This window comes from Pan paniscus, chromosome 2 (genome assembly GCF_029289425.2).
Source record: "Pan paniscus chromosome 2, NHGRI_mPanPan1-v2.0_pri, whole genome shotgun sequence".
Lineage (NCBI taxonomy): Eukaryota > Metazoa > Chordata > Mammalia > Primates > Hominidae > Pan > Pan paniscus.
The window spans coordinates 24,071,486-24,084,876 of record NC_085926.1 but is presented as its reverse complement, the minus strand read 5'-3'; the positions used below and the strand labels follow the sequence as shown (position 1 = coordinate 24,084,876).

Here is a 13,391-nt window from a genome sequence, read left to right as displayed (position 1 = left end):
ATATTTCAGTTGAAGGAAGAAAACAGAAGCAGCAGCCATCTCCGCCACCAGGAGCAAACACACTGCACACTTTCATCCACAGCAAGGGCGAGGGGTCAACATGGAACTTTTCAAGCATGGGTTGTGGCAAGCTTATCTATCCAAGTTTCCCTAAAAGTCCAAGCTGTTTCATTTTTGATTCCATCTCTCCTTCTACCCTGATATCGTGTGGTCTGCCAATTACAAAAGACAATGGTGGCGGGATGGTGGGAGCACCTTTACAGCAAAGCACCTTTGCATGTACTTTCTGTCTTTGAGGCCCCCTGATGACCTTTAGCCTTTTATATTCTCTCTCAAACCCAAAAGAGGTGAATTAACTATATAGGTTCGTGAGCTACCCATGGAGTGGGCTGGAGATCTCAGGTGGTCTTGAGAGCCAGGGGTCTCTTGCCAGAGGCAGTTTATCACATCTGCTATTCAAACTGTGTTCGTGATAATTGTTCTAAGATCCATGCCAACCCACCAAACAAGACTGGCATGACACCAGGGGCTTCACAAGATCTAAAATCATCGCTGGCAGAGCTGCCAAAACAACATGCAAAACCACTCCTAGAGTGCAGGGCCCTGTCGTCTTTGCCAGTCAACCTGAGTGATGCTCTCCTAAGGAAGCAGGAAGAACCTGTGGGAGTATCCCTGCATCTCTGCCTGTCAGGCCCTTGTTGAGTGTTCTCACAATGAAAGCATTTTGGCAGGTGTCTAAGAGATTATTTGCCCACGTGTTGAAACAAATCTCACCAGGATCCTACAAATCCCTCTTAAAGGAAAAGGCATCTGGCCTAGTTTTTAAACCATTGGTGATCCTTTGCAAATACTTATTCAGCTTTTATTTAAATTTGAACTAATCTTCAACAGTTGGTATTTAAACTAGAAATTTGGAAAAGAAAATTTCTACTTCATCTATAATCAGAATTGGTTTCAGAAGTGGGGCCTGCCCCAGTTTGCATACTTTGTGACACATTTTAAAAATAAATGGTTTGATCTGATTAGTAACTTCTTGTTGCTGTTCTATGCTAGTAGTTCTCAAGAGTGGGATCTGTGAACCAGCAACATAAGCATTACCTGGGAACTTGGGGGAAATGCAGAAACTCAGGGGTTGGGGTCAGCAATTTGTGTTTAACAATCAGAACCTAGACAAAAGCAAATCACAGTGCTTTTTAAAAAACGAATGGAAGGAGAGAATTCATATGTATGGATTCCAGAATCAAATATGCAATGACTTTTATTCTGAAGAAAAAGCCAAGCAGTTTGAAATTAAATGGTAAAGTGACTAGGCTGAGCTAGTAAAAAACATAAAATGCCCAGTATTTTAGATGTAATTCAGTTGTATTACTTTTATATAATAACCTAAATTGGACTGGTTGAGTATTGCCAAGAGCGTTTCCCAAAAGGAATTTGTAACTGCTCTAATGAAGAGACAGATATTAGGTGTAACTCACATATTTGTTGTTTATGGAAACTTAGTCATATCCATGGTAGTAAAAAAAAAAAAAAAACAAAGAGTTATGTTTCCTTCTTCTCTTGGCATTGGATTCTGACAGATCCAGTTTCAAATCCTAGCCTCACCCATGAAACATTCATTTGACCACCCCTGCCCCCACCCAGCTTGTTACCCTCTCAGTGCCTGGATTTCCACATCTGTAAGTAATATGGAATTAGAATATTTACCTCATTGTACTGCTGTGAAGATTAAATGAGGTGATGCATGGAAATCTGGGCATGATGCCCAATTCATCAAACACACCCATTTACTAATAGCTTTCCAAACTCCTTTGATAATGGCATTTAATTAAATAGTCTCCCCTTCCAGAAAATAAAATTCTTATTTTGCCTATAAGCAAAGGTATTTTTTATTATTAACGTTGCCACATTCTCACAAATCTTAATTAACAGGGTAACCAAATGAGCTTAAAAGGAGATTGCAACACTGGCAGAAAGACCCAGTGTGTTGAGTAATCCTGTGTCTAAGGTGCTGAGAAGAACACAACCTTGGGAGTCAGAAGGTCTGAATTCTGCTCTCCCCTCTGCCTTCAAGTCCCTGGGTGACTTTAGATGAAGCTTATATCTCTGGGCCTCATGGGCAACATGTATCTCTGCCAACAACCCTCTAGCTTTGTGCCAAGAGGCTCCAAGAGCAAACGTGCTTCAAAAACCAAAAGGAAGCCCAGTTGCCAGCTAAACAGTAGGGTAAGCTGTTACCTATTCAAGCTACAAGACAAAAAACCAAACAAACAAAAATGGAGAGTTTAACATAAACCCTGCTCTCAAGCAGTTATCAGTTGAAGTTATAATACAAACCCCCAAACTGAGGGGTTATTAGCACAGTTTCACACACGACTGTAATAGCAGTTGGAGAACTGTATCTGTCATAAAAGCAATGCAAACTCCTGAGGTTAAAGTTGGTGAAGATTACAGCCAACTTTGAGTATGAAAAATGGTTGTCGAAAGTCTGCAGCCAAGTAGGGAAGGGAAAACCATGGGCTCAAAGAATGCAGGACAAATGTTAATCACAGAAGGTTATTCCTATTGCTTTTAAGATACTGTATGTTGTTCCTGACTGGCATTTTTCCATTTGTTCTTTGCTGACATGAGCTGGTTCTTTTCAGCTGCCATGTGAAGACCAGATCATCCTCCTCAAAGGCTGCTGCATGGAGATCATGTCCCTTCGCGCTGCTGTGCGCTATGACCCAGAAAGTGAGACTTTAACCTTGAATGGGGAAATGGCAGTGACACGGGGCCAGCTGAAAAATGGGGGTCTTGGGGTGGTGTCAGACGCCATCTTTGACCTGGGCATGTCTCTGTCTTCTTTCAACCTGGATGACACTGAAGTAGCCCTCCTTCAGGCCGTCCTGCTGATGTCTTCAGGTGAGTTCGCCTAGACTCGTTAGTGGGCATCCAAAGAGCTTTTGCTTGTCTAGCGCTAATTCCAATCACTTCAGTTTTCAGTCCCCCTTTAGCTTCAGAAACATAGCTCACTCTTCTTCAGTAAGAAATCGCAGGTTTGCCAGTGGACTGGGAACTTAAAGGGGGGGTGTCAGATGTCTGATGCTTTTTGCAGTGTCCCAGGATAGAAAGAAGCCAAAGGAGCCATCTTAAAGACTCTACGAAGTGATCTGCCTTTGGTGGATACTGTGCAGCCCTCTTCGTAGTCTTTGGCCAAACCTGCCTCCTTCTGGTTTGGGGTATGCCAGATATGGATGTGAGTGACCACACGATTGTGTGTTAAGTTCTGTGTGTGGAAACCGCGGATGCAGGCTAGAATTTGTTCATGGCTTAGCTACAACTGAAGTTTCAGTTATCTGTTGCTAAATAGCACACCGACCCAAAACTTAGTGGCTTAAACATCCAAGATGGCTGGAGTTCAGCTGGGACATCAAACACTGGTTCAGGCCTCCCTCTATGCGGCCTTTCCTCCGGCAGGGTAGACTTCTTACTTGGCTGTTGATTTCCAAGAGAAAGAGTCCCAAGCACACGAAAACAGAAGTTTCAGATCCCATGAGGCCCAGTCTCAAATCACACAGGATCATTTCATCCACATTGGATTGGCCCAAACAAGTCTGAGTGCCAGCCAGGACTCAACAGTCCCCCTGTAGATGGGAGGATAGCACAGAATGGGCAGCCGTCTGTAAGCCACTACACATCAAACCCTTTCAGGGAAGATAATTTTAAATAGAAGTGGTTTCAGAGTCCTCTGCATTTTCAGGGCACCCAAGTGTAGCTGTGCTTTGGCACTTGTCACTCTGCACTGTAACTACCTGCTTCACTTGTCCACGTAAGTCCCTGTGGACTTCTTTTTGAGGACATAGATGTGTCTAACTGTACATCCAGCACCTAGGCCAGTGTTCAATAGAATTCAAGAAATGCTTATTGGATAAATGGCTGAATATGTGGATAAAATATCAGTCACAAGTACATCGAGAATTCTTTGTAGAGTTGCTGCTTCCTGGTTAACTCAGTAGGATATTTTTTTTTTTTTAACCTAAGACACGGTCTTGCTCTGTTGCCCAGGCTGGAGTGCAGTGGTGTAAAGACAGCTCATCGCAGGCTTGACCTGCTGGGCTTAAGAGATTCTCCTGCCTCAGCCTCTCCAAGCACATGCCACCACCCCTGGCTAATTTTTTATTGTTTTGTAGAGAGAAACAGGTCTCGCTATGTTGCCCAGTCTGGTCTTGAACTCCTGGGCTCAAGTGATCTTCTCACCTCAGCCTCCTAAAGTGCTGGGATTATAGGCATGAGCCACCACGCCTGGCCTAGAATTCTTTTTTTAAAGCTAATCTAGAAATGTATTTACTATAGGAAATTTAGATATGGCAGACTTTTAAAAAAGAAATAATTCTTTTTATTATGGAAAATTTCAAGGGTAAGTAGATAGAATAGCATAATGAACTCCCGTGTACACTGTGGCACCCAGACTCCAGACCGGCCTCCTACACTCCCCACCTCCTAATGTTCACACCCTGGATAATCTCCTGTCCTTCAGTGTGTGCAGGACCCGTACCTTGCTTCTAACCAAGAGAATATGGCAAATTTGATGTCACCCCTTGTGATTACATTACATAATCTAAGATTCCCTCTTGCTGGCAGACTTGCTCTAGGGACTCTCCGTGCCAGCTTCATGAAGTAAACCGCCATGTGGGGAAAGTTCCCATGATAGGAGCTATAGATGACCTCTAGGGCTGAGGGTGGTCTCCAGTGACAGCCAGCAAGAAATGGGGCCTACAGTCGTTCAGGAGAATTAGTCTCAAAGAAATAAAGTTTATAGCTTATCCAAGGACTCCTTGTGTGACTTTGGGTGACCCCTAGCTTCTCTGGACTTCAGTGACCTTTAAAATGAAGAAATTAAGCTACATACACGGGAATTATATTTCTGGAGGGACTCATGGTAATGTTTTTAGCTGAGATTTTAGAGGTACAAAGACAGTTTTAAATAATGTTGAATCACACCATGAGAAAGCTATTTCTCTGACGGTTTTCTTCCTGGTTATATCTCCTTCCAAATAAGGCAAGGAGAGAGATTCGGTGTGGTGCTAGTCTGCCTTTAACACCTCTCTTGACACTTACCTTCCTTTTTAACAAAGAGAGAGTGGATCTCAGGAGCAATGTTCAGCCAGAACCTTCAGCTCCAAAGTAACAAAGGCTTTTGCCATGCATCTATTTTTGTGGTTATCTTCTGATTTATGTCAAATGGATTTTTATTACTGAATAATAAGATGTTTCCTCTGTAGTGGGTCAGTTTAACAGATTATTAAACAAATAATCTAAGTAAGGTAGATGAAAAGTAGGTGGAGATGACAAAAACTGTGAATGTGATGCCAAACACTATCAAACACCAAACTGAATGATTCTTCCCAGTTCTCTCATATTGTGAGGCTGACACTGCCTGACAGCTACAGGACAACTTAATAACTTTTCACAATCCACCCTCCCCAGTGATGTGGACCCTCTTCATTAATACTGCCAGGACCAGAAAAATATTACAAGACATTGTGCGTTTGGCAAATGATAGCTGCCTGTCAGGGCCCCAAGTCTCCAATTCTATCATGGGGCCTGATGTTCTAAGCCCCATGTTTTGTGTGCCATTTCGGTTACACAATATCTTAGACTTTTTCTTCAAAGACTTTTCCAAGAGCCAGTACTTCTAAGTTCCTTGGTCCCACAGTGCAAAGAGAAAAAATGAAAATGATCTGAAAGACATTTCTTTAAGAACTTTTGTCTAGAACTTTTGTCTTAAGGAGTTAAAATGGTCTTCAGTCTTTAAAATGTTTCTCTCTTCATAAACCTGTTCAGTGTGATTCAAGCATCATCAAAATGTCAATTCGTACTCGCTATGTCATTTATGTGGCCATCTCATCTTTATCTCTTTGATGCCACAAAACCCACATTATATTTTTCCCTTTGAAAGAATACATCCAAAGCAATAATATGTTGATCTTCTATTTGGGTCAAAAATTAAAGGATCCTGTGGAAAATTCTTGCACACTCAAAGAAAGAGAGAAGATAGGGGAAGGGGAGAGAGGGAGAACCAGCAAATCTGCAGAGCAGCTTCATCAAATATGAAGGAAAACACAAGATAAAAATGCACGAATTGCCATTTGTGCTAAATAGGGGATTCCAAAAGCCCATATGGTTTGTTAGTTTGTTTAGACTCAGAAGGGTGAATTGAGACATTAGCCCTGATCCTTCCTTTCCAATGAAGCAGAACCCTGTTTAGATTCCTACTGATACAGACACCTCAATAATTGGACCTTTGAAGTGTGAATTCATTTGATCAGAGCCACAAAGAACAAACTGAAGAGAACTTAGCAGGGGCATGTTGGGCCTCCTGGAGCTATTTGAGGAATTCATCCAGGTTTATAGATTATTTTTGTCACCCAAGTGTCTGCAGCCCAACTATTCCCCAGTTGTCCAGCCTCCTTGTGTCACCCCTTTGTTTACCACTTTTGGAAACTGACTTGAGCCTCTCCCACATACTATGGGAAGCCCAGTAGTCTGCACAGGACTTGGGAAGATTTGCTGGGTTTTCCAGGGTCCTGGTGTCTTCTCACTCCAGCTCCCACTGTAGCTGTTCTCTTCTCTGCATGGGGTGACTCTGGCACAGCTCCCTTCCCCTTTTCTTTTCATTTCAATTCCAAAATCATGACTAATACAAGGCTGCTACTGGTAGCAATTTTACTAAAGGCATAAGGGAAGGGAAAGGCCGGTTCATTGCAGCCTGGAAGACAACACAAAATTAAACATGGTGTTTCTTGGTCCTCAAGGAAATGTCTTACTATTCCGCGTTCCTCCTTTGGCCTCAGGCCTGCTGCAATGTCCCCAGTCCCTTCATATATCTCCCCATTCTATGCATGTCCACGCTCATCCTCTCCTCTCTGCCAGGCAGCCAGTGAAAATTCAAAATTGTTCCCCTCATCTTGCAGAATATTTCGGCTATGTCAGGCTTCTCCTTTTGTACCCTAGGAGGGAGGCATCACCTTTCACACTCAAGAAGGTAATTCACACTCAAGCTAAACTGTCTAAACAGAGATATTTATCTGAACAAAGTACTGCCTCTCTTCATATAAATGATGCCACTCCCCTGGTACCTGGTCCCTGGAGCACCAGAGTTCACGCTGCATCCATGCTCATGGCTAAGAGGGAAGACCCTAGATCTGCCCGCCCCCCACTAAAGGCCTGGAATTGGACAAAGCAAGCCTTCCCCCTTCCATCTCTGAATCAATGTCCATCTTCTCTCTTCCCCGCAGATCGCCCGGGGCTCGCCTGTGTTGAGAGAATAGAAAAGTACCAAGATAGTTTCCTGCTGGCCTTTGAACACTATATCAATTACCGAAAACACCACGTGACACACTTTTGGCCAAAACTCCTGATGAAGGTGACAGATCTGCGGATGATAGGAGCCTGCCATGCCAGCCGCTTCCTGCACATGAAGGTGGAATGCCCCACAGAACTCTTCCCCCCTTTGTTCTTGGAAGTGTTCGAGGATTAGACTGACTGGATTCATTCTCATAATTCCTACAGCACTACTGGGTGTCATTTCATTCCATTGCCTAGCTCTTTTTTGTTTGTTTCTTTGTGTTGGGAGGGATTATTTGGGAGGGAAAAGGGAAGTAGTCCTTGGCATAGACATGGATGAAATTGCCCCTTGAATGCGGGTACTTGAAACAATTGCATATCGTTCTCCGGTCCTGTGATGTGAATGCTCTGAAGGTTTTATGGTTGTGGAGGTGGGGTGGGGGACAATCATTAACTCACCAGCACCAAGCATCACCAGCTCCCACCCGTCCCTGGTCCAAGACTTGAGTCAGCAAAATGGCACCACAGGACACTAAAGAAGCCTTAAAACCAAGATAGTACGACCACCTCCACCCAATCCTGATGTTCGCAGGGCTGAAGTTAGCAGAGCACAGACCACCTTTAGTTAGATGTGGCTTTCAGCCTTTTAGGGAAAGACTCGAACAAATTTTCATCTATTCAAGAGCATGCTGTTTCCAGCACTCTTTATGGTCTCCTAGGAGCATAACTTGGAATATACAGGAATATTTGTGTCCTAAAAAAATCAGCTGCCCTTCCAATATCATTTTTATAACCTTATGGTTTAATTCAAGTTATACAAGGGTGTGACTCAAGCATGTGCAGGTATTGACTGATTGAGGCCAACAAGGAAAATAATTTTTTTCAGTGAGCCCAGAGAAATTAGAAATCTTCACCAATGTCAGTGACTGCATGGTTTCCAAAAATTCACATAGTATTACCTCACAGTAGGAAGGCTTCTTTCCCATTTAGGCTCAGAGAACACTTTTTTACAGAAATCAAACCTATTTACAGGGTGGCACCCCTTTTCTGTGGCATCTGATCTGTCATCTCCCAAGCTCTGAAGTTCTTTATCCAGGTTGTATCTTTGCTGAGCTGACAACAGATTTCTCTATGGATCAAATATTCTAATCAAGGAAAGATACGGTGAAATTTCAGTCTTCTTCTGGAGAAATGCTGAGGCGAGATTAGTGCAGCTACATTCTGAGTTGAAGGAAATGCAGTGTCCTGAGGGCCCCTTTGTGTCCTGATGGCTGGAGGACGCTTCCCCCTGGTTAGATCCTCAAGCTCCTTGCCTCATTGACAAATGTCTCCTAGTCCCCTTTTTCCCTCTGACTCTGAGGAACTAAATAGCTTGACTATCTCTAAACAGAGACTGGCCCTGCCACTGACCCTCCTGTCCCTCTCATAGCATACCCTGACAGATACTCAATAGAAAACACCTGCAGACCATGTGCACACTTAACTTTCCTGCCCAACCTGCCTCCCCAATGGCCCATGCTAGAATAGCTTGTGCCCAGAAAACAAACGGTGACACTTCATCTCTTCAGCGTCAGAAAATGGGCATAGAATGTACCCATGCAATTGAATGTATCTCATTCTCCACTGGCATAGTAGATATAAACTATTCCTTTGCCTACCTTTTACTGCCTTATCCTGGAAATATTGGGGAAAATAAGCCATATCAGTGAGATTTACCTAAAAACAAAGGAAGGAAAGTCACTATGGAAACCAAGTAGATGCTTTTTGTAAGTTTGGTGGAGCATAACTGGCCCAGAAGTCTGGGTGCCTGAGTTCTAGTTCGTGCTCTGTCAACTGGTAGATTTGTAATTCTAGGTCTTGGTTTTCTTACCTGGTGAATAAGTCATGATCTCTAAAACCCTTCCTGCCCTTAATATTGTCTGAATTTCAAGGGGAAAAAAAAATCTGGTTCCTTTAATTATTTTTTTTAACACTTAAATTCCTAACTTTATTAGACAAGAATTATGGCCCACTTAACAGTTAAGGAACGTAAATTTGGTATTGGCTCGAAATAATAATTTGACACAATACTAGTCAACCATCTAGAGGCCTTGGAAAAAGAAGAGGAACAGCACTGAAAATTCCAAGTATGATTGGAAATTATCTGGGAGCGGGGAATTAAATATTCAATGCATGAAAGCAATTGTACTGGCTTCTGGGAAAAAGGAAACAAGAACATTGCTATGGAACTTGTTACCCAGAGAAAGGAAGTGAAAAGATTTACAATTATAAGCACGAAATTCATTGGCAGATTACCTGCTTTATCTACAGACAGATTGTTTTGGGGTTTGGTTTTGTCTAGGCAGCCTCCGGCCAGGCTCCTTAATTGCTTGCTCTGCTAATATTTCAGCTTCCTCTCTTGACTCCTTGAGGAACCAACCGCTCTTTGGAAGACAAACACTTAGCCACCTCTGTGCTCCAGGGTAACCCTGAGAAGCTCTGCTGTCTGGGGCAAGCTTTCTTACCAAAGGGAATGAGAGGAAGGCAAGCAGGCAGGGTCCTGCAGCATCAGGCCTTCTGGGGAAAGTTTCCTCATTTTGTTTGACAGGGTCCTCAGTACATCAGACACCCAGATTTGAATATAAGTTCAGAGCCTGATCTCAAGCTAAATCAGAATGCTTTGGGGACTAACCATGATCGAGAATTGGCCAAATAGTATGGCATATAAACAGCCATCCAGCCAGCCGCAAGTAAAGGAACGTTTGATCCTTGGCACCTTAAATGATTGCCTTCAATAGGCAAACTGCTGGTCTGGAAATCTCGTTGAAGGCTGAATACTTCATGCGGAGTAGGACAAGCCTTAGCCCACTTCAGGTTGAAAGGAAAGGCCATAGGACTCAAAAGATAATGACTCTGAAACTAAACTCCTTCCTTCTGAAGCTGACAGAGGTACTTAGTGCATCTCAAGACTCCATCTCATAAAACTCATTTGTGAGGGATTTGCTCTAGATTTTTCTAAACATTTTTTCATCTGTTGTCCAGACTTGCAAATCCAGTGTGGACCTGATGGAGACACCCTTCACACCTGCGCTCCCACCCCCTCGGCAGGGAGACGTCTCAGTAGAGGAGAACACACCCATTATGCCGGGATTTGTATTTATAAATCACTTCCCTTTTAGGGATGAGCGGTGTGGGGCGTGTGTGCGTGTGAGTGTATGCGCGTGCGTGTGTGACCCTCAAGTGTACTTTGCTCAATTTAGACGTGCAGTATTTCCAGAAACAATGAAAAAAGTAAGATGTTTTCTTCTTTATGATTCTGCTCAAAACACCACGTGCCGCCTCAGAGCTTTTTCTAGAGCCTCGGTCCTCAATGATGCGCTTGACCTGTTGATGCCTCAGCCCAGCGAAGCCCCTCACCTGTGCCCCGGGCGACAGCTCTTCAGTGTGCAGTGCAGGCCTGGGGTGGACTGCCAGGCCTTCGCTCTGTGCCAGCAACGCCGTTCTTGTTGCTCCTCCATGAACAGGGGTACAAGCCCTGGCCCCTCCTCGACACTAAGCCCCCCACAGACTCAGCCTCCAAGGAACCGCTGAGCACCCTTGAAGCATGTCATTGTCAGTGATACCTTTTTATTCTATGGAACTCTAACCTATTCGTGTCATATTGACCTTTTGCTGCATGAGTCATAAATTATGAAATCAGTCTTACAGTTTTTGAAATGTAGCCAGCATTTGTAAGGCTAAACCTTTTTCATGAACTGAATTTAAGTGAATAACCAAGCCACAGTTCCTCTTCAAATGGAGAGTGATGATCGACATTTCAATCTCTTTGCCCTTTCCAACGGCTATGGCATCAGGTTCTAAAATAAGCTCGTAATTTTTCCTGTTATTTTAATAATATGGAAATATTAGCATAGTGTTTCTTTTGATAGTGATAGACTATAATCCATATTTAAATTTTATAGAGAAGAAATTTTATTGTACTGTGATGTAGATATTTATTATCCAGGTAAGGATTTGCCCGGTGTGTATTTTTTACAATTGAGACATTTTACTTTAATCTTTAAAAAAAATGCATTAAAAACACACTCAAAAAAAAAAAAAAAAAAAAAAAAACCAGACTGGGGGAAAAAAGGTTTGGCCTTATCACAGAATTTTTACTGTGCTGTATAAATGTTTGCAAATGCGAAAAGTGTGCATTTATAGTGTGTTTCCACATTAATTAATGCCGCCTTCAAGAGCAATATTGTGCAGGTAAAACGCTGTTTGTGGCTTTCTGTTGCACAGTTAAAGCTGACCCACCCTATGCACAAGACAATCAAATATAAATCTGTCCTCCTCAGGATGCAGATAATACTCATGTAAATTATGGAGCACAATGTAAGACAAAAGGAGACACTTTACATATGTATTGTTGATACAGAAATTATCAGGGCATGAATGAGCTGATGTGACATTATGCCACTTCTTTCTTTTGGTTCTCCCTTATTAACTTGGCATTTTTAATTTGACCATAGAGCCAAATTAGTTCTCCATGCTTTCTTCATAGAAAATCCTTTTTTTCCCCATAATGTTTTCATGCCCTGAGAATCAGAAAAATACTACAGAATAGAAAAAGATTTACAGTCATTGGAAGATTTGTGTTTTGCAAACAGTGTTAAGTGATATTGCTAGATGGTGATATTTTTTTCAGCCTAAAACTCTGTTGAAATCTGTGATCAAAATGTTTTAAACTATCCAAAAAAAAATTTGTATATTTGGGAAAAATGGATTTTTACATAGCTTTTGTATGCAGATATAAAACTGTAATTATGAATATAGTGGGCGTAGATAAACTCATAAGCTTAAATTCTAAAAAAGAAAAAGCTTATAACAGATATATTTTCCTGTCTCTTTCTTTAAATATTATTATTTTCTACATAGGCAAAGAGTTGCCTGCTCTTCTCACTTCAGCTGCTGCCAAAAGACGGAACCACGGATGTAAGGACATTTATTTCATAAATAAACATCTACTAGAATAAGCAAATTTACTTGAGAAGAAAGTATGGAGGGAGAGAAGAAACTAAGTAAAATGCTGATGGGGGGTTACCTCTTTGGAAGGGGCCACAAAGATGAAGGGAGGAGAGAGGTGAAGTTTTGCAGCTCAAGGACAACATTCATCTTCTCATCTCAAATTATTCAGGAATATTACTAATGGAATTATGTTAACATCAGCTGCCAACATATATCTCAATCTCAGTTGCCCTGAACACATGTTAATTGAGATTCCTTCTATGACAGGTAACAAAAAGCTAACTCAAACTGGCTTAAGCATAAAGCTAATTATTGACTTTAATATCTGGGATCTAGGGTATTGCATACAAAAGCTTCAGACATGGCTGGATCTGGGTGCACTTATTCAGTATTCTCAGGAAGCTCCTTTTTTTGTCATTCATGTAGACTTAACATTCACATGGGCTTTCACCTTACGGTGGCCTCCAGTAGTTCCAGGATGAGCTTTACAGCTCCAAATATAGTGAAAGGAGAATTTCTTTTCTCCAACAATTCTAATGAAAATTCTGGCCTATTTCTCATTGGCCCAGGTTGAGTCATGTGCCCATTCCTGAGCCAATCACTGTGGTGAGGAAGACAGATGCATAAGCAACCTTATCCTCAGGAATCCTGGAACTGGGTGAGGGGAAAGAGGGACAGTCAGCCTCATCTAAACTATGGACTGAGAGTTGAGGCAAGATGATTCCTGAAAGAAAATTCTAAGTCTTGCCGCTGTAAGTGGAAGAGAATGGTGGGCAAGCAAAAGCAACCAGTGCCCACAGCAAAGGTAAATCTAAAACCACATCCCATTTCAGTACAGCAAGTGGTTCTCCTTCACACAGAGGAAGCTCAGCTCAAAGTTTTTATTTGGCCAGGACATGAATCAAATAAACACCTTCCAAAAAAGTGTTTGATCGCATTCTTCCTGGTTCGTGAAAACACCAGTTCAGGTAAGATGGGGCAAGCATCATTATTTCCCTAGGCTAGATCAGTTCAGAGTACTATTTTCTGAGTTTTTCCACTCTATATTCAAATGACTAAGATTAACCTTCATATAT

At 42.2% G+C, this 13,391-nt stretch overlaps 1 protein-coding gene across 26 annotated transcripts in view; it reads left to right on the top strand.

Moving 5' to 3' along the window:
- The window catches only part of THRB (thyroid hormone receptor beta), a 377,155-nt gene extending 364,976 nt beyond the window's left edge, over window positions 1-12,179 (top strand). For all 26 annotated transcript variants that reach the window (XM_034955977.4, XM_063602735.1, XM_055109566.3 and 23 more), the window contains 2 exons: window positions 2,643-2,901; window positions 7,278-12,179. In XM_034955977.4, the coding sequence (XP_034811868.1) occupies window positions 2,643-2,901; window positions 7,278-7,519 (501 nt within the window). In that variant the 3' untranslated portion in view covers window positions 7,520-12,179. The remainder of the gene's footprint in view (window positions 1-2,642; window positions 2,902-7,277) is intronic.
- The last annotated feature ends 1,212 nt before the right edge of the window (window positions 12,180-13,391 follow it).